Raw genomic sequence first — 26,341 nt, 5'->3', positions numbered from 1 at the left:
AAACTCGGAGAGACTAGCTCGTAACGGCTTTAATGCGTCAGAGATTTATGTCGTATAGCTCGGATGAAATTCCATCGTGGTATAAGAGCCAGCGGGGCTTGCGCCGGTAGAGGAAGTCAAGAGTTATGCGCGCACTGATATCTACCATAAACCCATAGACCCCCCAGTTTTCTCTTTCTCTCACGTTCTCTCTTTTGGCGGTGCATTCACTATCTCACCCTCTCACCAACGTTCTCGTATTCCAGGCGCACTTAATTAAATACGTATTAAGGGTCTGAGTGTATTCCGATGTACCGATGAACGAGAAAAGGGTACACATTTTATCGAGCTTTATGTAACAAGAACTGCAGGACATTGAGCTATACAACTAATCTTACTATTGCGATTTTCACGAGATGTATTTATTTGATTTCTCATTCATTACGCCAATGAATATACATTGCAGCTCGGCTTCTGCATGTGAAAAAAATAGAAGCTTTAGATATTTTTTTATTATTTTGCACATTCGGAACAATGATCTGAAGTTTAAGAATGAATGAAAATTGTTTTGAGAACAAAAGACCCTGAATTAATAATAATTATTCTTATTTAAAAATATTCCGATTAAGAAAGAAATTATTTTTGATCTGAAAATATAATTTTATTTTATTTAAAGTTGGAATGTGTTACATAACGGTTTAACTTTGATTCCAATATTTTAATGATGTTTTTACTTCGCAAAAATTTTTTCTTAAATACAATTTTTAATTAATTATCGATTACTGTTTGATGTTTATTAAGAGTTGCGTAAAAATAAATAATCTTAGTGACGTATACTTTAAAGAGAATGTAAAAGTACCTACGATTAATTAAAATTCTCGTATTTAATTTACTCTAAAATATTAAATATCTTCAGTTGGATAATATTTATAATTTAAGTCATTGCGAAAGTCTCAGCAAAGTAGTGCAGTAATTAATCCAATCTAATATTTCAATCATTTAAAATTTAATGAGTCAATTAAGATTTAATTATAGATGATGTTGTCTTAGAAAAAAAAGATGACTATCAGTTGATGAGGATTAGTAGGAGTTTAGGAAAACAATATCTAGACATGCTAAAAGTTTTGAAAATAAAATGAAAAATCAGGATATGATAGAAGAATAAATATATTACTTCACTAAAGTCCTTTTTTACTTTATGATCATTATCCATAATGACCGTAATGGATATATCACATTGAAACACGTGTAACATTACCATAACCAATGGATAAATCTGGTAGCATTTCTCTTATCCACGGTAATTCAGCAGTTCAATAATTGAGTTATTGACTCAATAAAATCTCCGAATGGTAAAGTAAATATTTATTCATTCAAATCAGCAAATGCAAAAGGGAGAGAGAGAGAGAGAAAAAGAATGAAATAAAATTTCTTTGGTGGAAAAATATTTTCTTGAATGACTAATACATGATAATTTTGCGAGCAGTAAAGTTTGCAAGTGTTGAAATTGTAGATATTAAAAATAAAGAAGTAATACAAAGTATGCAAATAATGTGGAGGAGAGAAAATAGCAACACTATAAAACAAACGGCAACAACAAAGTTCTTGGTATTACTTGCTTCTCACTTGATGGTCAAGAGAGTTAAAATGCTCTTCTTCTGCTTCCATTCCACTACCGCTTACACTGTACGTGTACTTTCGTTTTACTCATCATCTATACGGTTATACTTCAGGAATAATATTTCACAGTGAAATGGCGGTACTTGCATTCCCACCGACAACTAGCCAGACAATAAAATAAGGCATTTGTATCGTCTAATAACACTTCGTCTTTCGCACGAATTCACTACGAGATTTTCTTAGCAATAAAAATCAGAGAACACCAAGTTAGAGTGGTAGGAATCGCGAGGAGAGGATGAAGATGGACAAAGGAAGATATTCGTATAGAGAATTCACCGAAGAATACGATAAAAAAATGTAGAATCGGCTACGGGGTAATGATAACTTTGGTGGGATAATAACTGGTCGAATAGACGCCAGGAAAGAAGGACATGAAGAGAGAAACACTGGAGAAGACTCAACTCTGAAAATAATCTAATTATTGGTGAAAACGATTATAGTAATTATGCGAGAGATGAGCGGGCTCTCTGTTTGCTACCCGTGGACCTTTATTAGATGTATGCCAAGAGGGTTTCAGCCAAATGAAAAGGCGTACTTTTCTACACGAAAGATCCTCCTTCCTCCTTCGTGGAATCACACTACGAAATCGAGATCCTAACGATCATGTAATTATCCTTAAAACTAAGCTCCACTCTATTTTATTTTGTCATATCAAATATGTCTTGTATTTATCATTTTATTTCCCTTCTCTTTAATTATGCAAAATGAATATTTTTTATATAACATTAATATGCTGAATATTGCATATTTACATCTAGATCATTCTTTCCATCGTTATTATTACAAGGAATTTTATTTTTAATTAGATTTTTCATTAATTAAAATTAATAAAAAATTTTTAATTAACAGATTTTTATTCTTTCTATTTACATTTTCATTGTATGCAATTGAAAAAGAATGAGTTCCTTGCTCTATTGGAAAAGAGTTTAATTTTTTTCTGATTATAATTATTTATTGATTAAATTTTTTTTAATGCATAAAGAATTTTTTATTATTAAATATTGTGTAAAACAGTAGTGAATTAAAGACAACGAAGGACTAATTTGCCGATCAAAATGTGATAAATAAGCAGCATATTCAGTAGTATATGAGAATTGCATTAGTCTTACTTATGCAAACTTCACGAATTATCATTGTTATCGCCCACGAACGTCCTCGTTATCATTCCTTATCATTAACAACATCGCCACCATCTCGTTATCGCTTGTAATCGTCCTCGTAGCACTCGACGTCCTCGTTTTCGTACGATCGCGATCGTTAATTATCTCTATCAGCTGCTTGATCGCTTCTCTTTTCTTCCCTTCTTCTCTCACTCGCACTTACGATGCCACATGTTTGTCCATCTAGCTTAGTCATTATCATTCTGATAATTACCAGCATACTTGTATATATTTCCACGCTATCGACTCGTTATCGTAGTGAAATCGCTTCCGCAAGTCAAGGAAAAATGCATCCAAGTATATAATGCATGTTCATGAGTCCAATTGTTTGACCTCTTTCTAAATTATGACTTCTACTGCTCTATCTAATTACACTCATCTTTTATCCTACATAGAAGAAGAGCAAACGTTCATTAATTTTTTTTCTCATTAAATATTTATCTTATACTAACTAACAAAGTAACGAAATTGCGTCAACTCTATTAATGAAGTATTAATCGAAAGTTTTTAATTTTTTTTTTTTTAGATAATATATATATAAATATTTTTAAATATTCTTAATGCTTAATATGATGAAATATAAATTTTATTAACAATGTAGTTAAACGTTTCAATATGTTTGTCGTAGGAGTATAATTTTAATAATAAAATAAAAACCGAGAATTTTTTACGGTAAATTGACGGTAAAAGTCGTCGTAAATTTAGTCGAGTATTTTTATTGAACTGAACACTCAGATTGGAAAATAAAAGTCTAATATCAGCTCGAAAAATTCATCTCCTCAAAATTCCAACGTATATAATAAGATACGAGAGGTAATAAAAGCGATTAACGGTTGACAATCAACTTAGAAATTAGTACTCGCGGGTTTAATTGAAAGTAGCAGCTGGTAAGTGGGATTTTCCTCATTCATAGTGTAATGGGTAGTGAAATTGAAGTTGAAGGGACTGTTAAACCCACGCCCTTTCATCCACCAAGTCATTTATATTTCTTTTCTTCATTTTGTCAAGCCACTCAAATTGTTTGAGCCGGTCCAGAGGGAGGGAGAAGTGAGTTAAAAGGTATAGAGAATTTTTAAACATTGTAACAGCTTGGTGTCCCACAACCACACGCTGAGCTACCAGGAAGGACCGTCGTTATTAATTAAGAATCGGTATGAAGGTCTCTGGTTAAATCTATCCAGGCGACCAGGTAAACGAAAACTAAATGAGATTTTACATGAACTTTCTGCCAATTTTTATACCAAAACATTTGTTAATCTCTAAATCGCATCAACATCTACCTGGTTGGATCTACAACTAAAGGAAAATATTTATCATATATTAATTAGGTTTGAAAGGCGAGTGATCAAAGAATTTACAAACATCATAAACCAACAGATTACGAATGAATGAGTCAATGATATTATTGTGTGAACTTTAGCTGAACTTAAGTGGGTTAAATATGAAACAATAAAAGGACAGAATCTTTCCATTAAGGCTATTGATACAAAGATATATTTGCTAGACGTAATGACCGGCAATAAATAGAAATATTACTAAAGGTCAATAGAACGGTGTAGTGGAGGTAAACTAATGGGAATTCCCACAAGGGAGGGAAAATAAATGGAAAGATTTGATTAGAAGCCAGAGAAAGATCATGGAAGCGAGTAATTATTGCGAGCTTTGTTCATCCGTTCGGTGGAATTCGAGAAGTAAAATTGCTGCTTCAGTTTAATTGTAGCAAATTGTTGAAGCTAGACATGTCATTGGAATGTTTCGGGATCAATCACTAAAGGAATTCCGGAGTGATTTTCGTTAATTGAAATGAAATACATATTAAAGTTTCATTCTTTCCACTGTTTTCATAATTTATTCCTTGCTATTGCATCATTTCATGACCAATTCATTTCCTCATACCACTTGGATGACTTCAACTCAACAAATAAAATCAATGAAGTTCAAAAATAGATTTTCTTCCTCAATAATTATTTATATAATCTCTAGTCAATATTGTAAATAACACTTGGATTCTTTTTTTTTGATATTTCAGGTGAGAATTGAAAAAAGGAAGAAGCGGTCGTACACCGCGGAGTTGGACCAGTAAAATAGAGTAACAAACAAATATTTTTTTTCGTGACACGTCGTCGGTGGGCTCTTAAGGCCCACCCATATCATTGGTCAAGCTGGCGAGCGCTTTAACCGCTGGGATGAACCCCCACCATCCGGGCCACTCAGCAGCTTATCCTCATCATCCCTCGCTGTCGAGTAGTCCGCATCACCCTGGTGCTGGGGGACCTCATCACGGAGGATACACAACGCCTACTGGCAATTCAAGTGGAGGTGCAGGTGGTGCTAGCAGCGGTGGAGGAAGCAACAGCACATCTACACCAGACTTGCCTAGTCCTCATTCACCACCGAGTCATTCAGGCCAAACTGATCCCGGTACACCTTACGGTTCCATGTCAGGTACTCCTGGCATGGGCACTAATGGACATCATCACGGAAGTGGTGGAATGATGGGTGACAATCCCCATCATTCGGTTCATACACATCCACATTTACCAGGCCACCCGGCTTACCCTCCTGTCAATCATAACAACAACTGCACCTTGAAGGTAAGCATTAACGGTGTTTATCAATTTTTTTTCACTCTATTTAGATTCTCAATTCAGCGGAAATGGTTCGATACAGTTGTTATTGAGTATTAAGAATAATATTTTGAAGTCAACAATAAGTATTTTTGTACAGCTATTGAAAGAAGTTTTTTTCTCTCATAGAAATCATGAATTTGGAAATATTTCAATGAAACAAATAATTTTCCTAGAAATTTAGAATATAAATAGAAGAAAATTAGAGGCATTATAAAGGAAAAAAACTATTTTGTATTGGAATCAAGAAGTTTTCTAAATCAGTCATTAATCTTAGTTACAATAATTAAATGTTTGATGTTCAATTAGCATATTTTACTAAAATACCTACATTTGTAGGTTTTTAAAGTGACAAGAAGAACAAGATTTATATCTCTAGAGAGCATACGAGATAAATTTTAAAATAAAGCTTGTCATTTCTAAGAAAAATGACATTGTAATGTTTAACTCATCATCATGTAGTATATATTCTTTACAAAATCAAATTAAGGATTACTTTAGTTATGCATGATGACCATAAATTTATTCAGGTTCTTGACCTGATGATGATTAAAATGATGAGTAGCCTTATGGGAATGTCCTGGTCTAGAATACAAATATTGTGAAACATAGCAGTGACACATGAGCTTGGATTTAGGTAGATACGATCGTGTGAAACAATCGGAGCTGAAGAATATCGAGAGGTACGTTTCTGAGATTCTTGCATCATCGTTTAAGAACAAGTTGGCCTATACTTTCTACAACTATGTATCTCTAGAGCTCTCTGGAAGTGAAAGAAAGCTATGGAAAAGTACCAAACTCTACAATATTAGCAGTTGAAGAATATTCCAAAGGTATCTAAGAAGAACTTCTCTACTTCATTTCTATAATCGATACATTCAAAAAAAAACTTGGAGTAAATTACGAGTTTATTCTAAATCGAATAAAGGCAAGTTTGACATCTCTATGACACATGGGAGAGTTAATAAAAGAAGAAATGAAGGAAAAATCGCAAGGATAGTGAGAATGATGACCATCATGAGGGGTATGGAGCTCTCGAGTAGAAATTCCATGGGTATTATCCAGAGACGTGACCCTCACTTAGCTCGCCATTGACAAACGTAACAATATGGGCATTTACCATGGAGAAATATAATTGAATGGGGAGAGGAGTGAAGAGAAGAAATAAAGAGAGAGAAAAAGAGAGAAAGAAATCAGCAATAAAAGCAAAGAAAGAACAGGGAGAGAATATTCCCCACTACCCGTATCGGACCCTTCCCTTTTTGAACGTTAGTTAGGTCCTTTCTAGGCTCGCCTTTTTATTCTTCATCGCATCCCCACCACTGTTGAGAGCAAGAACAACGCACTGGAGTACCTGAACCCAGGGACCCCGCAAGGCATTCAGGTCCCAAAGCCATCCGCCAGACCCCGTCCAGTCAGTTGGGTCCTGACTTCGGTCGGGGCTTGTTCGTGTTCTTTCGCTTCTGCCACACGCTCACTCTCTACTCCCCTACCCGTGGTAGCTTGTCTCTGAGTAACCAGTTGTGTGTTGTTGCGTGTGAGTACGATCAACGTGAGTCAGTTGCTCGTAGCTTCGCCTACGTTTTATTCCGGTTTCATTTTTAATGTCCAGTTCTTTTTTTATGCAAGAGTGATTCTAAGCTTGTTCATCATAAGCTAGACGAGAGGTTTATTGAAATAATGTGCGAGTGGTAAAACTACTACTGTTTTGTTCAGAGTGTTGTGAATACATCAAACTAACAAGGATTATTATTTATCCGATCGTTTAATTTGAATACACCGATAGAGGAATATTTTCAATCGCTTTGGAGCCATTTGGATAATCTCCATGGAGGTTCACTCACATCACTACAGCGCCATCACTGCGCGAATGAACCAGATGAAGTGTTATCCCGGCGACAAGATTGTAAGCAGCAGCGTGCACTTGTCCTACTGCTCGAGAGAAAAAGGATATTCGAGAGAAGGAAGAGAAGAAGCAAAGGGGGATATATAATAAGAAAGGTGGTGGTGGGATTGTTGGCTAGGAGAGGGGTCGCGGATATTTACTACGACATTGAAATGAATTCCCAACGCGATGAGCGCGAACCGCAAGGACATCCTTGGATTTCAAGATCTCCAACAATGATCGTTGTTCCGTTTTTGGGATTCTCATCGCGCGTTTGAGGATTTGCTTGATATTCCACGAAATTTTATGGCTTACTAAAATCTCCTTTGAAGAATTCTCTAGTGAAACCTTTAATAAAACTCACAAAAAGTTCATTAATTCACTTAATTATTAGTGAGAAAAAAAATCGTCGTTTCATCATCAACAAAAATTGGATCGAAATTCAATAAATTTGTCTCTTAAGAAAACTACTCAACCGATTTAAATATTCACTTTCTTCTATTTAATAACTTCGTGGGCAATCAACAGTTGAAGTTTTCACAAGAATAACTGAAAAATATTTTTCCATTGACATTTTTCTGTTCAATTTCCTGATAATGTTAGTGAAATTGTGATAAAAAGTGTTTATAAAAATTTTTCATCGGTTTTTCAGAATTTTACTACGATCGTAAAATTTTGAAAGATCTTTTAACATCCTTAAAAATAATTAAAAGTGTAAAAAAACCATTCACATACCGTTTGAAAACCCACGAAAGTTTGATATAATAAAGTAAAGCCCTTTTCCTGTTTCCTATGCGTGACCGTCTCAAACGAGTGGTTCAGAGGAGATTGACTTTTGCGTAAGGGACACGGGTGCGTGATTTCGGTCGAGTAGCTCTCAAAAATATACCGTTTATTTTCTTATATAAATGCGTTGAATGAAAACGAAAGAGAGAGAGAGAGAGAAAAAAAATGATTTAATTAATTTTGATCAATAATTTTGGAATTAATGGACATATAATGGACATGATAAAGTTATATGATACCTTAAACTTCTTCTCTTTCTTTGAATATCATAAAACATAAAATAATATCTCTCAGCAGTGTTAAAAATAAATAATGAATTTTTTAATCTACATTTATCTTGATGAGAAAATTAATTAATAAATTTAATACAAGGTTTAATAAGTACAGAAAGTTAATTAGTGTTTGTGATATTGCAGCAAGAAGGCGGACCGCCAGGATCAACGAGTATCCAAACTTGTGCGGGCTGCGGTGGTAGGATAGTAGAAAGATTTCTGTTGCACGCTTTGGATCGTTATTGGCACAACAGTTGTCTCAAGTGTCATTATTGCCAGTCACCCCTTGCGGACATGGGCACATCGTGCTTCACTAAACATGGATTGATCCTCTGCAAGCATGACTACACGAGGTAAGCATCTATATTTTATTACAAACCCCATACATCTTTACATAATCATCAATTGATTTCCGGATTAACTTTGACGTAAGGCACTTGACTGAAACCCGATCATTGTGCCAATACTTGCGCCCTTCAATTTGCATTAATCCCCACTTGAATACACTTTATTCATCCCCAAGTGCCTGTAATATCAATCAGAAATCCTAAGTAGAATGTTAAGCTCAATGTGAGCCAATTTAATGCTTAAAAAAATTCTTATAGACTTATTTTTGTACCTTTGATTCACAATGGTTTTAAAGATTTTAAATTAAACAAAAAAATTATAGTTTTACAATCGAAATAAATTGAAGCTTGGCAGCTTGGTGGCATCAATCAAAAAGATGTTGAATTGGCTGGTAATTTTAATAAAAAAAAAAATTGATCGAGGAGCTGTTGGACGAGTTGATATAAATTCACGAGATAATGCTAGGTAATCGTTGGGGACCGTTCCAAATTTAGAGGATTCGAGGTCAGAGTACAATTTAATGAGAAACAGACGCCGACTTAGGTGGACCCGTCCGCCCGGAATAGATCGACGTGGCTCGTCCAACCATTCCTTCGTTCTTTCGTTGAACCGTTGGATACTTAGAGTTTGTCTTGCTCCTGGATGTTGTCTCTCTCATTCTCTTATAACTCAGTTGGTGTGTGGACGAGTTCGCAGACAAAAGCGCGCTAAGAGCCAATTACCGGACCACGGGTATCGTTTTCCTGAAAATAATATGGGTCCCGCCTCTTGTCTTCTTAGTTTTACTGTTGAAAATCTCCAAAGACCATCATCTGGTATTTTTATAAGCTTTTTCATTTCTATTTTATTTTCTTATTTCACTCTATATGTAGGTACGTTATCTACTACCGAATACTCTTGCTATACTCTTTTCCCTCGACAACGTACGAATTTAAATATTCTGAATGTGAGATTTGAATTTTCTATCAGCTGGCAAATTTGTGTTAGACTATCTTCAGTGGTTTCACATAGATTTGAGATTACTATTGGAAAAATTTATTCAACTATTGTAAATTCATCAAAGTTCTTTTATTAACAAAAATGAGAGAGTATTATTAATTATTTTAAATTTACCAACTTTTTTTTTTTTTAATAAAAATTCATTGATGAATTGCTCGTATTTAAAGTGACAAAAGAAAACTTCTGTTATAATAAAAATAATTCCGTTGAATTGAACAAAAAAAACTTCATAAAGATTATTACGAAATTTTTAGTTTTCACGTCGATGTAAATTGAAAAATTCTTGTTCCATATTGTAAATTCCACTTGATTTTATTTGAACATGAATATTTATTAAAGCAACAAAATTAAAATAATTTAACTAATAAATAATAAATAAATGAATAGATAAAATTCTTGTGAGTTTCGTTATTTTATATAATGGCACGACTAAAACAAACAATTCAATCATTGGAAGCGTGCTCATAAAGCTCCTAGAAAATAAACCGCTTAAACGAAAAGTATTCTACAAGCCCGTGAAATACTTGAGCAAAAAAGAAGAGAGAAAGAAAGCGAATGGAAAACGTTTTCAAAGCTTGCAATAGTGAAAACGCAAAGAGGTAACACGTGGATGAGACGAAAAGTGAGAGAAGGAGAATGAGAGACAGTATGAAAGAGTAGATGGGAGATGGCTCGTTTCTTTTGGATTCAAGGAATGTTTCAATCAGTTTGATTGAAGGGCTGAGCTACGGCAAGAGGGTAAACTCGATTTACAGGCATGTAGGGTGATGCCAGGCGGAGGGGATAGGCACGAAAGGGTGTGTGGTACTGCGGTAGTCAAGCGGGAGCTGGCGTTGTTGGGGGTTGACTGCTAGTGGAGGGTTGAGGAACGAAGCAGAGGAGTAGAGAAGAGGACGAGTAAATCAAGGGGTGGGTGCCACAATCACCGAGATGCGTCCAATCAGCCCTCTCTCTCTCCTCACATTTTGGCTGCACGGACGTTGGATTGAGAGAGTGAGATGAATAAGGGAAGAGAAATGAGGACGAAAGACGTGCACATTCGTATGTGAATGAGAGAGAGGACTAAAATATTTGGCTGGTGTTAGAGTAAGAGGGAAAAGAGGGCGAGAGGATCATAAGGATGAGTCTGAATACGACAAAGAGGTCTTGGTTTGGCCGCCACGCGGTCGACGAAGACGAGCCAATCATCGCGTGGCTTTACGCTGGAGCACGTCAGTCCGACGTCACGCGGTCCCAGTTTGGCCTAGATGTGCAATCAGACTACTTCAAGCATCCCCTTTCCGCTCTTGCGCACCCCCTCAACGCCACTCACCCTTCTGGCCGAATACCAAATTCCAGCTATTCGGTCGTGGTAGGTGGGTAGGTACTTTGTTGAATCAACATGATTGGGCTTGACGCGACGAGCTACGACACAGACGAAGAAAATAAAGAGAAGATGAAGATCGAGGATATTCACTTTGCTATACCTTTTACTTTATACTAACTTTACTTACTTGCTTCATTTGAACCCGTCGGAACGATAATAAATATTCTGACGTAAATTTTATTAAGAAATTTACTATCGTTTGATTTATCTAGTCTGATGTCTTTGGCATTGAAAAAATATAAAGAAAAAATATTACTTCAGTATTCCATCAACATTGATTTTTATTGATAGTAATTATTATATCAGTGATAAAACTTAATTGAAAATTTTTTTTAACGACTCTTGATAAGTTGTTCAAAAAATTTCCTCGACTTTAAATGATTTAAACTATTTTTAATGACATACATTCATTTGCTCTAATTCCTTATCAACACGAAAATTAGCGTCGACTGCATGACAAGCGTCTGTTAAAGATAACTCGTCACGAACGTGGGAAAAAAAGTTGGTTAAAGACCAGTTGTAGAGTGAAGTTAAATAAAATAAAAAAAAAAAAAAAGGAAAGAAATGAGGAAAATCAAATGACTGAAAGTTTTCAGTGTCGTAGATTCGATTTCGTAGGATATCGTCTAGGACTTGTGGACGAGAGAAATAAATGTGTAGAAGAGTAAAAGGAGAAAGAGGAGGTGGCACAAGAGGGTGGCAACGTTAGCGATAAGGGGTTCATTAGAGGCAGTTTATTACCGCCTTTGAAGTCTCTCGCGTGTTGCCATTAAGTCGCTCGATATCTCGTAATATCTCGCTCTAATCTCGCAAGGAGAAGTTAATTGCTACCTCCCTCTTCCAGTCTTTCACTTCTTCCTCTTTCCTGAGGTTCCACCACCCTCTTCTTTTTGTCGTCTCTTGCCGAATCTATACCGTGTCGTCTTTACAATTATAAACTTAATTAATCGCATTAACTTATGTTATTTATAAATTAGAATAATCCGCTTTACTTCCAACTATCTAATAAATTTTTTTTCAATCATTTTTACTTACGTTTATTACCATTTAACTGATTAAAAAAAATTCTATTCCAATTGAAAAACCAGAACCTGTTTAACTTCTGATAAGATTTTAATGACTAAAGTCATTTTCAGTCTGAAAAATTAATTTATTTTATTCATAATAAATAGTTGAAATATTAATATCAAAATACATAAATATTAGAGATATATATTTTTAAGTTTATATACAAACCTGATGAATAACGTGCGTGTTCGGAATTTAGTAAAGCGAACATAAGTCTCTTCGTTCGTTTAACGTTCACTGAAGCCACGTCTTGTGGAAAGCTCTGATGTGAGCTTTGAGCTTTAGGTATTTTATGCGAATGAATAAGGTAGAGAGGGAGGATGCATGTCACGTTTGTCATCCCCTGGATATTAGAAGGCGTTTATGTCTCTTTTGCGTTGACAGTACCGCGTCTTTGAGGCTAAAATAGACTGGGAGGGAGTAATATGAACATGCTCTTAGTGTCTCGACAATTTCTGTATCAGGCAGAAAGTAGTTTGTCTTCACTATCATCAGTGTCATAAAAATGGGAAGGACGATTAAAAAAAAAAAAAATACAAAAGCATTTAAGTATTTCTTTTTTATTTTGGTTCATTTTTATCAATTAAAGTTTATTAGTTACGAATATTTTTTAATTATCTTGATATCTAGTGGATATAATTTTTCAATGAATATATTTTTTAATAAAAGAACGCTTTTTATTTTTAATCATCAAAGAACCAAGTGTCGATATATTCAAAGAGTCCATTGAATAATATATATTGGCGGCGTCACGTACATTGCAAACGAATTTCCCATAGCTTACTTCTTTGACGAAGACCTCCAGGCATCGGGTACTGAAACGTAACTCCCAGCACGTACGTCGAGAGCAGATAATCCGTAAAAAAAAGCCATCACATTGACAACATACGATAGGTTTCTCTACACTATACCAGAAAAGCATCCAGTGATGCTAGGCAATTACTCTACAACCCCCTCTTGTTTTCTCTCCGTTGCAATTATTGCCGGGACGTCCTTTGTTTTTCACTAATTGAAAAATACTCACGAGTAGAGTAAGATAGCAGTGTAGAAACGAGTGAGATACTAATAGAACTTTATCGGCACTCAACATTCGTCAAAGACTCATGTGACTCAAATAAAAAATTAAAAAAGAAGTCAGAAAGGATAGAAAGAAAATTTGATTAATCGATTTATCTGTTAGTTTTATTTTTAATTGATTTTTTTCATTTATGATGATATAAATAATTATTTTATTACATCTTAAGTTCAGGTTCTACAGAGATTTTTAAATTATTTGAATTTTCTTCACTTTGTCTCTATTTATTTAATTAATCAAACAAAATGATTTATATGAAAGCATACACATGATATTATTTAATGTTTTTCCGCAATTTTCATGTGCAAATTGAATGAATTTCTCGGTTAAGTGCATTCAGAAAAGCGTGAGCGAGTGTATTGATGTGAATTTTATTAAAAAGTTAAAGCTTTTAACTGACCATAAAATTCATTCAAACAAATTAAAATTATTTTCAATAAATATTTCTATAATTAATAAATACTAATAATTTTATTGTTTATCCAAGTAATTTTCATATAATATTTTCGAAAAAATTCATTTTTATTCCTTTAATTTATCTTTTAATCATCATTATTGATAGTTAACAGCAGTAATGCTCTGATCATCATCCTCTATCAGTTAGAAAATATAACGTAAACAAAATATCGTCATGTTTTTTTAACGAGTCCCTTCCACACAACCTCTATATCGTTGACTGTTGATTCATCTTCGTTCTCATTCGTTTATTCTATTTTTTCTTTTTTTTTGTTTATTTTCAACATTCTCTATCACCTTCTTTCATTTACACCTTTTTTTTTAACATATATACAGAAGTTACACAAAACCGTTCGTTGCTCGTTGCACTTCATGAATTTTAATCCGCGCGTCAGTTAGAAGATGAAAAAACTTGCGTGTGCACATAAAAAAAAATCGACGTGTGTTAATATTTTTTCAAACACTTTCATGAAACTGTAGTTTTACTCTTTAACGTTGTTAAAAAAAAAGAAAATAAACCCCATGTATCCTCAAACAAACATAAACATTATTATTACAAATAAAATATCTCTCAAGTGTTGAATAATTGTTCAATTAATTAAGTATTTGTGTTATTTTTCAGGACTTAATATTTTTTTTCCATTCATCGTTGATTGAACACAATTTTAATCACATACAATTCTATTTAAGCGAATTGTATTAAATTTTGCTTGTCATGTAAACCTCTTTGATAACTTGATTTGCCTTTCAAAATCAATTTTAGGCTTTGATGTTTAAACGCACCAAAATATTTTGACAAAAATATATTTTTTAATCATACATATGTCGAATTTAAAATGTTAATTTAAAAAAAAAAATATTTTTTATTTCTCAAAATAGCGTAAATTAATTAAAAAATTTAATTAAAAAAATTTGTCACAAATAGTGAATAAGAGTAAATAATAAATAATTTTTATTATTGATAATTAGTCGTATCAAAGAAAAAATTGAATTTATATATGAATAATTGAATGATTTTTAATGAGCATCCAGTTTCCATTTGTAAGAGAAATTTTTTCAAAGGGAGAGAATTATTATACTTTTTAAAATTCCAAACGGCAAAGCAGGTCTGACGTATATAGAGCAGTTGAAGGTACTCAGGAGGTGATAAGGGGTATGGCTGTAATAATAATCCTATTTCGTGGCTGCGCGTAGCATAATAAATAGCTATTTGAATTATTTGTCGTTGAGATCGGATGATGGTCGTGTTCGCTGTGGTTGTGGTGTGTCCTCTTAAACCTAATAACGACATTGCATCAGACATCGTATGTATTCAATTAAATTCGATGATTAATTCAATAGAGAAATAATTTCATACAAGTTATTGAAGGTGATTATATTCTCAGTCAAAAATTTCCAACAAGACCTCTCCTATTTATTTCTCCTTTTGATATTTTTGTTACAAGATATAATAAGCATCTTGAAAATGGAATCAATTTAGTCAATTGGATGAAAAGTCCAAAATTTAGCAGTCCAATAACTCAGAGAATTTACAATCAGAAAATCAAGGTTAAATTGTACAAACTTTCAGATCGACTTTGAGTCTTGATTGACGCCCTTTCGTTTTGTTCGCTACTTCAATTTTTATGTTTCAACTGTCTGAATCTTACCATGAGTCAACATTGGCGTGTGTCCCGTTGTTTTGACAAATTGATCGTACATTTTTTGTAATTTGTTCCTTAAATCTTCTGACGAAAAATATCATAGTGAAGGAGAAAAAATTGAATCAGAAGTTTGATTAATAAACGACAATTTTTCATTCAAGCATTTTTTTTTTTTTCATCAACCAAATGTAGGATTTTTTTTTATTGAAATGAAAAAATTATTTTGATCGTTAAGCTTTCAGTATATAAATTAAAAAAACGTCAAAATAGTGAACGAAAGCTCGTCGATGTAAGAAATAAGTTAACTACACCAACAAAGAGATTGAAAAAGTTTCTTTATTTGATTGTAGATCAGCCATTAATGTTTTTCGTTACAACTTTTTTCTAATTACTTTCTTCCTAACGATTTTCCTCGTTATTACCTAATCGAATGAGTACGCAAATAGAATACTTAACATTAGATTTTGCGCTAAGTCACGAACCAAAATCTGTGGTTGATGTTTCATAACATTTCTGGGCTCGTTACCACAGCTTTCCTTCCTTTCACTTCTCTTCCATCTCCTGGAATCTGTCTCATTAACAATCTAATTAATAATCCAATTAAGCGCAAGATCCCTCTCGGCATATTTTCATGGTAACAGGAAAACAATTCTGTCGGACAAGACAAGCAAAGCCGTCTTCTATAACAATCTCCTCTTCTCTCTCTTCCTTGTTTCTCTTCCTGTTCAACCCCCAAGTAGAATCGCGCGTGCCTCTGACCCTGCCAGGGGAGTTTTGCCGTGAGAATAGTAAGAGTGACGTCAGAGGGACGTTGAGAGAAAGAGAGACAGAGTACGATATAGGGGTCTTTCCACCCCTAGGAATTTAATAAGCAATTACCAGGGATAAAACGAGACGCATCTGTGTACCTGTGTATAACGAAGAGAGTAGAATTGACGGGCGCAACGTACAGAGAAAGGGGTTTGAGAGAACTCTTATTGTGGAGAGGGGATAGCAAGTATATTTCTCAAATCCTACCTCGATATTGCTAGTAAATCGCAATTATATTGCTTTATTCACTCATTATCGTGTTGTACAACTAGAGCACAGTCTAGTTTCATATTTCTCCATTTAATTATTATTGCTTTCGTCGAATAATTCTTTCTTTTAAAAATACTTACTTTCATCTAAAGAAATCCAGACATTGAAATTAAATTTAGTTATAAAAAAACACCGTTAAAGAGTTCAAATAAATGTCTTTTATAATTACTTTTAACGATTTAACAACAGGCAATTGTTTTTTTTATTGCTAATTTTAATTGTTAAAGATTATTGACTATTGTTTCAATCAATATATTCTTCTTTGATGTTCAATAACTGTTAAAGAAATTTTCAATTCAACAAAAAAAGGATGAAAAATTAGAAATAATAATGTTTAAATATCTTTTGAATTTTTTTTTTAGACTTTAAAAGAAAAAAAAATTAAATATTGACATTAGATATTTTTTCTAAGCATTGTCTTGAATAAAAAATGAAACCCCAAGAAATCTGTTAGTATATTCCTTTAAAGTGTTATCAAATTGACGATCAAAAGTGAGCTTAATGTGTGTTGATATGTACGTGGTACGTTGATATAAATGTATATAAACGAGAGCTAAAGAGACGGAGAATTGTTGTGGGCAGCAGGCGGCTAGGTGAAAAGGTATTAACAGCCTCTTAACATGCAGATTGGTCTCTAAAGACTTTGGAGTTCCCCGAACGTTGATTGGACGATTATTTAATACCTCGATGAGATGCATTACGCCATCGGCGTACGAAAGCCATAGACTTTAAACATTATCCTACAATGTTTAGTTATTTGCTTGCTAAATGCAAGTCACTTCATTAAAAGATTGTTACTTGAGCAGGCATTTAAATTTTAATTCCTGCAATATTGAAAACTCTATTAATAATAATAATAATAATGATCATAATAAAAATAAACTAAGAGGCAGAATCAATAAAAATTCATCTTTATAATGAGCTGGGGTTGCAGTGGTAGTGAAAATGTCAGACGATACATTACTGAATGACTTCCAATCACATTTAATAGCATGAAATTACAACGAAATTGGATATTTTAATTTATCCAACGGGTGAGTGTATTTAAATTAGTTGAGAGAAAAATAACGATCGTGCATTTTGGCTTGAGGGTTAAATAAATTTTCTTTCTGTTAATTATATGTAGATTAAGCAATATCTCTCCAACGACCTGTCTACCTACCTGTTTTTTTTTGTTATTTTATTTTATACTCTCACATTCAATCCTCATTTTCTCAACCTAAACTTTTTTATATTTAATCCAAACTTATTAACATGGGAATTATTATTTAAAACTTTTCCACGAATTTTTTTCCATTAGAGATGATTGGGTCTCTTTCTAAAGTGATAAAAAGCATCCCTTGGTAGTAACGATGCAAACATCCTATCTATCAGGAACATCCCCATAACGTGCGTTATCTTTGAAACATTCATTGCGATGACCAATGTACAAGTCTTGTGGTGGTAATAATGGACTGTGTGTTATACCAATGATAAGCTCACCCTTTTACAATTCTCTTCCATTTATATTCAACATCACAAAGTGTCTGGAAATATTCATTAACCTTTTAATCAATTTTTTCTCTAATTAATAACCAATATATTTATATCAATTTGGCCCTTCAAGATGATTTATTTGTTTTTTTTTTCTATCAATAAACTATCAAAATATGTCTTTATTCAAGAATAAAAGTCGTTTAAATGCTGATGATTGTTGATAAAGTGAAAAAAAATCTCTAGGATAAATGAATGCAAAGTAAACAATCAAGGTGTCAATGCAATTTAAGTGAACGTGGACGTAGATTCATTATGGAGCATGTAGACCCTCGTTGTCGCGTATCAGTTCTACCTATATATCTTGTGGCTGGTGCAGAGATAAAGCAAGGTCGTTAGCTCAGTTAGGGGTTAGGGGTTGCAGCGACGAAACAGTGAAAGAGGGAGATAGTGTAAAGTGGGAGGAATAGAACGACGACTATCGAAGGTCGAGGATTATTACGAAGGGAAGGAGCCGCAGGCAACCGTTGACGAACCTCCAAGCACATTGCAACATATACATTCTCACCCTCTTTCCCGCACTACCCCCATTCTCCATATTCGAATTTAACGAGCAAAATGCTTTCACGTCTGCTTTCAAAGAACTTAGTGTCCTCAAATCTAGACAAATTTCTACAAATATGTCTCTCTATTTTTACTGTATGATTTTTTTTTTTTGCTTAAATGAAGCAAGGGTGGGATTATTTTAAACGTCGTCTTCATTATCATAATTAAAAGTTGGAAATTGGATTAATTAAGTAAAAAATTTATTAGTTGTTACTGTGAGTTGTTGATGAAGAATGTTGTAGAGCTTTTGGTGAATTAAGACAGTGTGGTGTAATATAGGAATGTTCATCTAGTAATGAATTCGAAGAGAAGTGAATCATGGAAGAATGTTTTTTTTATCTAAGATTTATTTTAATCGATATTGTATTCAATTCATCACAACGGTTTAAGTGAATAAAATAAAAATGGAATCACTTAATCTCTGACCTAGTTGGTATATAGGTGTCGTGTGTTTTATTGATTCAAGAATTACTAGACTCTTGGAATCAAGCTAACTAGCCAGCAGTTCGTAAGTCACTGGAGAACGATCGTGCAAACTATGCACGGATCGATAAATTGAAAAGACCAGTTCGTGCTATGACTAACTAATTTTCTAGAAAACTAATGACACGCAGTGGCAACAATTCATTAATTTACCTTCAGTATATCTTCATCTAGAAAAATGCTTTCTTCATAAATAATTTTAAATTGCGTAGACATTTGAATAAACGTGAGTATTTTTATCTTTTAGCTTTAGCAATATTTTATTTAATTTAATTAACGTTACAAACTAATTTAAATAAATGAGATTTTGGAATGAAGAAAGTTGAAAATAGTTGAATACAACAAAGAATAAACATGGAGTCAGACGAATGTGTATATATATACATAAGTTGAGTTTAGGTTGGGCAACATCGACTGTTGCAAATTGCAATTTTGTTGTGAGATCATTATAAAATACATAATACTCTTTCAGGAGTAGCACCCAGATCTCTGTACCCCCAGGGGAGGTTTTACCGCCACCTCTTCTTCACCACCTGGCGTCGTTTATATATCCCACTACATCCACAGGTCTCTCTGTACAAGGCAGCGCCTCGTTAAAAGTTTCTAGCAACGCGTATTCTTAATAATCTGTGCACGGACACGCCGTCATTAAAATTATAAGCAACCACCTCTCCTCTTCTCGTTCTTTACCAGTGATTCTGGTCGTTCTCTCTCACTGCACAACCCCTATATGTCCTTCGGGCGACGTTTTGCACCCTCCGTGCCTCGCACTTCTTCATATATAAAATATTCCGCGCACAGAAAATTTAGGGGGATGAAAAGAAATCAGAGAAATACCTAAAATTCCACAATACCTACATTTTAGACAGATTGTTCAAAAATTTTATTATTGAAATTTCATTTTTTGCTGCTGCTCAAGCTATTTTAGGCTTCTGCTCTACTTTGAATTTTTTTCAGGCATTTTTTTTTAAATATTCTCTATTTCCAACTGGAAATTTAATTCCCTTCTTTTCATTTAAATAAATAAATATTTAAATTCAAAAAAAAATCTCTAATTCCTACAAGTTGTGTCTAAGTATTTATAACTCGTAAAACAATTTTTACAAGTTCGTATATAGATTCTATTTAGCTCAGTAATGCACTGGACAAAAGTAGACGAAGTCTGGAGACCTGAAAAGAGTCTAGTTGCAACTGGGTATTCTAGAACACCCATTTATCGCCTAAGAATAAAAGGGAGAATTAAATGAAACTTAGCGAAAGTTTGTGGCTTCTGTAAATATGTAAATATCTTCTTGGAACCGTTGGATAATAGATATTATTAATACACGTGAAGCGTGTAGATGGATAAAGAGAGGATTTCCAGTAGCTTATAGGCCATCTAGAACGCATGAGCCAACGGTTCCAGTAATCGACTAGTATTTAAGTAGCAAGTTTACGTACACCGAGTATATTTAAACCTGCTTATTATCATATAAATACAAGTTGGACGTTTAATTTACGCGCGAGAAAGACTTCTTCTCTTTCCGTATTTTCTAACCAAGCTCTAGTATACTACGGCCCACTGCGCTCAGAGAGTTACAAAAGTTATTATTGTTATTACCGTATCGTTTAGAAAGTTTGTTGGCTATGCGATGGATACTGTATCCATGCTTCGCAACAATTTACTTCGATATTCTTCAAAGCGATGTTTTTTGCCTTTTATGCACCATTTAACCCTCCGATAAACTTTTTGAGAGATCATCAACAGTACCTTTTTTAACTTTCTTCATTAACTTAATTAATTTACCAACTTTCTATTAGGACTCATTTTTTTCCCCTTCAGATCTTCATTCGATCTCTGAATATTAAATTCAATCAAATCAGTGTTATAAATCAACCATTCATCTTAATACTCTGTAATATTTCTATTTAAAAAATCTTTTGAATTAAATTGTCAATTAACAGTTTCTCTTTCTTCTCTTTCTCATCAGTTAGAATGAAATCCTATGGAATATGAAAGATTATTCCAGATGAAGTAATGGCGAGAATTTAATTTAGTTATGGAAAAAAAGTATTTATTTATAAAAGATTTACAAATTTAATCAAATAAGACATTCCAATCTCACTTAAGCTAATATGCTGTCTCGTTTTCACAAGTTGGCACAAAGTAACGAGAGATCAGAGGCCAGTATTCCTTTTCTCCAAATAGAATTTTGGTTTCCGGGTATCCTGGTCATTCCATTTGCCAGAGTGAGTTGTCCTCATTCAATATATGTATACTCATTCCCTTAATCCGTTCATGTATATAAATGTATGTATATAACGTCAATCCATGTACTATATACACATCCAACTAATCAAACATGGCCATTGGACGCGGCAATTTTCAGTTTCATGTATACTAAGCTTAACTTGGGAGTTGGAGAAACAGTGATATGGTGTATCTAGATGGTGGTGGGTAGGTATACTTCTCGACACATTCACTGCGAATCCCAGAAACAATTCACTTACCGAAAGACACGCGACGATATAGAAGGTTAAAAGGGGGATGAATGGAGGAAGTTGGAACCGCTCAAGAAAATTGCTACGACCTACGACTTCCTTCTCTACTTCTCTCTCAGTTTGTTTTTCTACTTATACTTTGTATCGTCTTGCTTATAGTCTGAGTTTGATGAAATTGCAAAGCAACTAACTTTTAATTTGTCCTCGCGTGACGTGGATTACATCCGTTTAGGTTGATTGACACAGCTCTTTGTTTCATTCCAAGCGAATTACTGAAATGCTCACTTCTTCATGTTTATTACTTCGTCTCGCATCATTTAGGTTGGATATTAGACTTCTTTATTTGACTCAAATTATTACATTTAAGTAAATATCCAATTTAAAAGGTAATTTTCTTTTTCTTTGTTGACTTGCTTGAAATTTGATTAAAACAACAGATTAATTAAATTGAATATATACTGGTTAAGTAATACAAAAGGACAAAGATAAATTACTAGATACGACAAATGATAGACAAATGCAATTAAGATACTATTTTATGATATTATATGCATTCATGAAACGTAAGTAATTGTATATTAATTATATCATGTTCCTGGTATTATTTCATTCGTATTTGTATCAAATCATAATCATAATACTCCTATATATTAATAATTCTCTTAATTAAACTGAAAAATGAAATTAAAAAAAATTATTGCGATAAGTAAATTAAAAATCTCTTTTTTCTCTCTCTCTTTCTCTTTCTCATTATTTGATTTAAAAAAGTAATGAATGTAAATGAATGTAATTAATATTACTACGAAATGTCGTAATGGTATTTCAACTAAACTCATACAATGTAATGATGCAACAGTTCACATTCAAACTTCGTAAGGTGTCACACAATATCACGTAGCAAATTAAAGTTTGCCAACTAGAATTGAAGCCTTCTGCGTGACCTTATCAACGCCGGTATAATATTATTCAGATCAATAATAGAGATGCGTCGCGAAAGTTTGTGTTGGCTTGAAATAAGTACATTATAATCGAGCCGATAATTTTTGTAGATTGAAATAAAGAGTGAGATGAAAAATCGGTGTTGGATTAATACGAAGGGGAGAAAGGATGAGAAATAAAACCGGTCGTGGTAGTATTTCTCTTCATTGACCCCCGCGTGCCCTCAGCTGAACTTGGCTGATACGATCTGCACTGGAGCCATGTAATTGTTGATGAAGGGTGTAAAAATCGTAATTAGGTTTCGCTGAGAGAAATAAAAAAGATATTTGGAACAAGTAAAAGAGTGAGAAGGACTTGAGACATACACAGGAAAGGAATAAAAAATAGATATAAAAAAAAAATAATAAAAATAAAAGCTTATAGACATATATGAGAATTACTAAAAGACAAAGAAAGAATAAGATCCACCTGGCGTCGCTGCCGGGGACGTAAAAAATGAGAATCCCCGCTCTGCGGAGAACAATATAATTACTTATTGGCAATAACTAAATGGAAGGTGAGAGTGCGATAGAATAAAAGGGAACGGGGGAATGAGAGGTAGGGGGCGTTGCTGCCGCCGGGGTGGTATAACGTCTCTGAGCAAAAAAGCAACTCTGTTGAAAACTAATCGAGATATATTAATTGCAGTATACTTCACTTATATTGCTTTCCACGGGCTCTTGCGCACGTCGAGTATTATTGCAAATTGTTGACTGTGTTGTAATCTTGTAGGGATATATATTCTTTTCTTCTTATTCCTACCCTAGTGTAGTAATATAATAAGGATCAACGTGAAAGCATTCAGGACACTTTCAAGTTTGTTCAATATTAATTTTTCTGACTGATTTATTGGCGTGACTTTAGCAAAGTATATTAAAGCTTGAAATTATTTTTTAATGAAAAATCATTTTATTGGAAAACTCCTAGGGTAAAATGATGAACAATATATTTTTTATTTTCTTTAATTAAAATACTTTTGTTTTACTAACGATCGAGTTAAATGAAAGTTTTGTTTGAGTAATTGTTATCTGGATTCTAAAAATAATAATTTAGCTGTAATATAATTGATTTAAAAATTGAAAAATAAATTGTCATGTCACGTGCTATGAAATCATGAATTACAGCCTTCTATTATTATATCTACCCAAGTAGTTTAAAACTTCCTCCCCTTATTCTCTTCTCATCCTATCCTATAATAATTACTCCATTTTACAGAATTGCATGCAGGCCAAAAAGCACCAATTTAGCTTAATTAATCCATTTAATTTAGTCCTTTCTCTTCTCTTTTAAAAGATACACCACCACGTGTCTCGTTAAAATACAAACTTTGTGTATGGCTAATTGCATCAAGAGAATAGGTTCATTTTACATTAAACCGTGTATGAAGATGTCTGAAGGAGGAGGATAAGAGAAACTCTTTTCCTTTGCTTTAACAACTTGGCTCAAGTATTTCTATGAAACTTATACACTCTTGGATACAAAGCTGGTGGTTGTAGTAGTCTGATCGATGTTTACACCACTGAAATTCACCCTTTCCAACCCTTCTCTCGGGCTTTACGTCGAGTGTCCGTTCCAGGAACAAGATTGCCGAGGAGATCAGAGGGGAAAACAAAGCATGCAATCAAAACATTAATTACATTAAAATGAGTTCAAGACCGGACCAATCATGATTGATTAGTGATGGCTTTGAATCAATCACAAAACACAATTCAACTTCAATCGAGTTACATGAATTTTTTTGTTTACTATGCTTCATCTTCTACTGATTGAAAATTACTTTTCAAATAATTTTAATCTATAAATTGTTCTTTGACAAATTTATTTCATTTTTTAATTACTTTATTGTCCATTTTAATTGCTTAAATATTATTTATTTATTAAATAATAAAATTTCAATAATTTTCAATCAATTTTCTGTAATAAATTAATTTAATATTCAAATCAAACGTTTTAGCTATTTGTCATTATTTTTTGAGTTGATTAATTGGTTTCTGTAATTTTACAATAAATAATTTAATTCAAATAAAGCTTATTGATTATATGACTTCAATCGTTTGAAATCGCTAACATGAAATAATTAAATTTCAATACTGTAGCTAAAATTAGGTTAATTTTATCAGCTAATGTTATCACCGGAGGAATTTGTTCATAAACTCTGGAATCTTGGGGTTTGTTCGAAACCATCACTCACAGCCGTGTCCAATACTTGCGCCCATTTCTAATATAGGGTACCCTACGCGATGTTCAATATATCCAGCCAAATTGCACTTGCAAGCTAATAGGAATTTTGATTGACTGAATTAAATGGTTATTGGAAACACCAAGGTTTTTTTTGTTCATTTTTAAATTGATCTGGTGCATTAGCTTCTCTGTTACTTTTTGTCATGAAAGAAAGACAAATGGTTGGAGTAAGTTGAGAAATAAAAACGCGAGTGGGAGTGAGAAGTGGAAAAAAAATAAGTGAAAGAAACAAAAAAATCTTTAAGCAATTTGTCGTTAAGTCGAAACTCATTTTCCAGAGCGTAGCACATCATTACAGGATCGTTCAACTTCAATTTAACTTGTTGGTAGTGTTTGAGGGAATAATATTAATATGAACCAACTTCTCTCTCTCTCTTCATTTTGAATAGACCACTAATAATTATCGTCCCAGTTATAATTTAAATTAATTGAATTCGATCAAAACTTTAGCTATTGTTTCTATTTTTTTTACTTCAACTGCGTCTGTCATATTTATCAAAGGAATTAAAACTTGGTTGAAAAATTTTAATTAAATTTAGTTTTGTAGATGTGAATTTTACCCAATGTATTATATTGAAATAATTAATTTCTCGTCTGAGTAAAATAGATAGATTAATAAAGAGAAACCATTCTATAGAAGATGGTATATCTGAAATAAATGAAAGACGATTTACGTATCTCCAACTGCTCTTCATCTCAGTAATAAGTATATATACATATATGAGTATGAGAAGAAATGCACGCTTCCATTCACACAAGGAAGTACGATGAGGCTGAGGGTATATATGGCTAAGCTGCTAATGAGTTAGTCGGCCCGTTGAGCTGGTTCTCTATCCTGGCGCTTCGTCACCACTTTAATTGTCTAAAGCGCAAATTGGGTGACTTTAATTAGCGTAATTATTTTGAAACATTCTATGGTCTTTGTATTATTTTTTGTTGTCAGTTTCAAACTTTTAAATCACATATTTAATATTTACAGTCAACTGTTAATTTTTACTTATGTATACTAAAATGTTTTTGAAACTCTAACTTTTTTATCACTTTCATTCATTTTTCTATCAAATGAACTCTTGGAAAATTTTTCAAATGCAAAAATAGATGTGAGAAAAATTTAATTTATTTAATATATATCACGTTTGAGAATATCTTTCATAATATTCAATGATGCTTTATTGGAATTTTTTATTTTTAAATAAAAGAAAAAAAAAATTGAAATCATGTTTAAATATATTTTTAATATATTTTCTCGTGTGTGTTAGATGTCAAATCTTTAAAGAAAACTTTAGGAATAAATATTAAAAAAGAAATGAAATCCATAATCAGCTTTGCTGACACATTAAGATAATAACGAAAGGTCACAAAAAGAACCACTTAATAATTGAAGTAAAAAAGCCAAATAAAATTTAGTACACGTGGCCATAAGAAAAAATAGATTGCTATCTATTAAAAGCGTCACCTTGATTCCAAAGGATGATATGGAATAATGGAATAATAGAACGCAATATTCCACCGCTCACGCAAACGATCGATCTCGGATTAGAATGGCAAGTAGAATTATAATTGTATCATTGTTAAAAGATATTATATATAAAATATAACATTCTGAAAGACAGATTGTGCTAATTATTTTCAACTAAAGAGCATATTCAAATCTA

General features: G+C 33.1%; 1 protein-coding gene across 7 annotated transcripts in view; it reads left to right on the top strand.

Annotated features, from left to right (window-relative positions):
- LOC118074029 (LIM/homeobox protein Lhx2) overlaps nucleotides 1-26,341 on the top strand; it is a 180,270-nt gene that overhangs the window by 146,488 nt on the left and 7,441 nt on the right. For all 7 annotated transcript variants that reach the window (XM_035094910.1, XM_035094908.1, XM_035094912.1 and 4 more), the window contains 2 exons: nucleotides 4,849-5,413; nucleotides 8,534-8,742. In XM_035094910.1, the coding sequence (XP_034950801.1) occupies nucleotides 5,006-5,413; nucleotides 8,534-8,742 (617 nt within the window). In that variant the 5' untranslated portion in view covers nucleotides 4,849-5,005. The remainder of the gene's footprint in view (nucleotides 1-4,848; nucleotides 5,414-8,533; nucleotides 8,743-26,341) is intronic.

The sequence above is a fragment of the Chelonus insularis genome, unplaced genomic scaffold (genome assembly GCF_013357705.1).
Source record: "Chelonus insularis isolate UGA/USDA-ARS -01 unplaced genomic scaffold, ASM1335770v1 scaffold_714_pilon, whole genome shotgun sequence".
Taxonomy (NCBI): domain Eukaryota; kingdom Metazoa; phylum Arthropoda; class Insecta; order Hymenoptera; family Braconidae; genus Chelonus; species Chelonus insularis.
The sequence above is the reverse complement of the archived record's forward strand: the minus strand, read 5'-3'. Positions and strand labels throughout refer to the sequence as shown.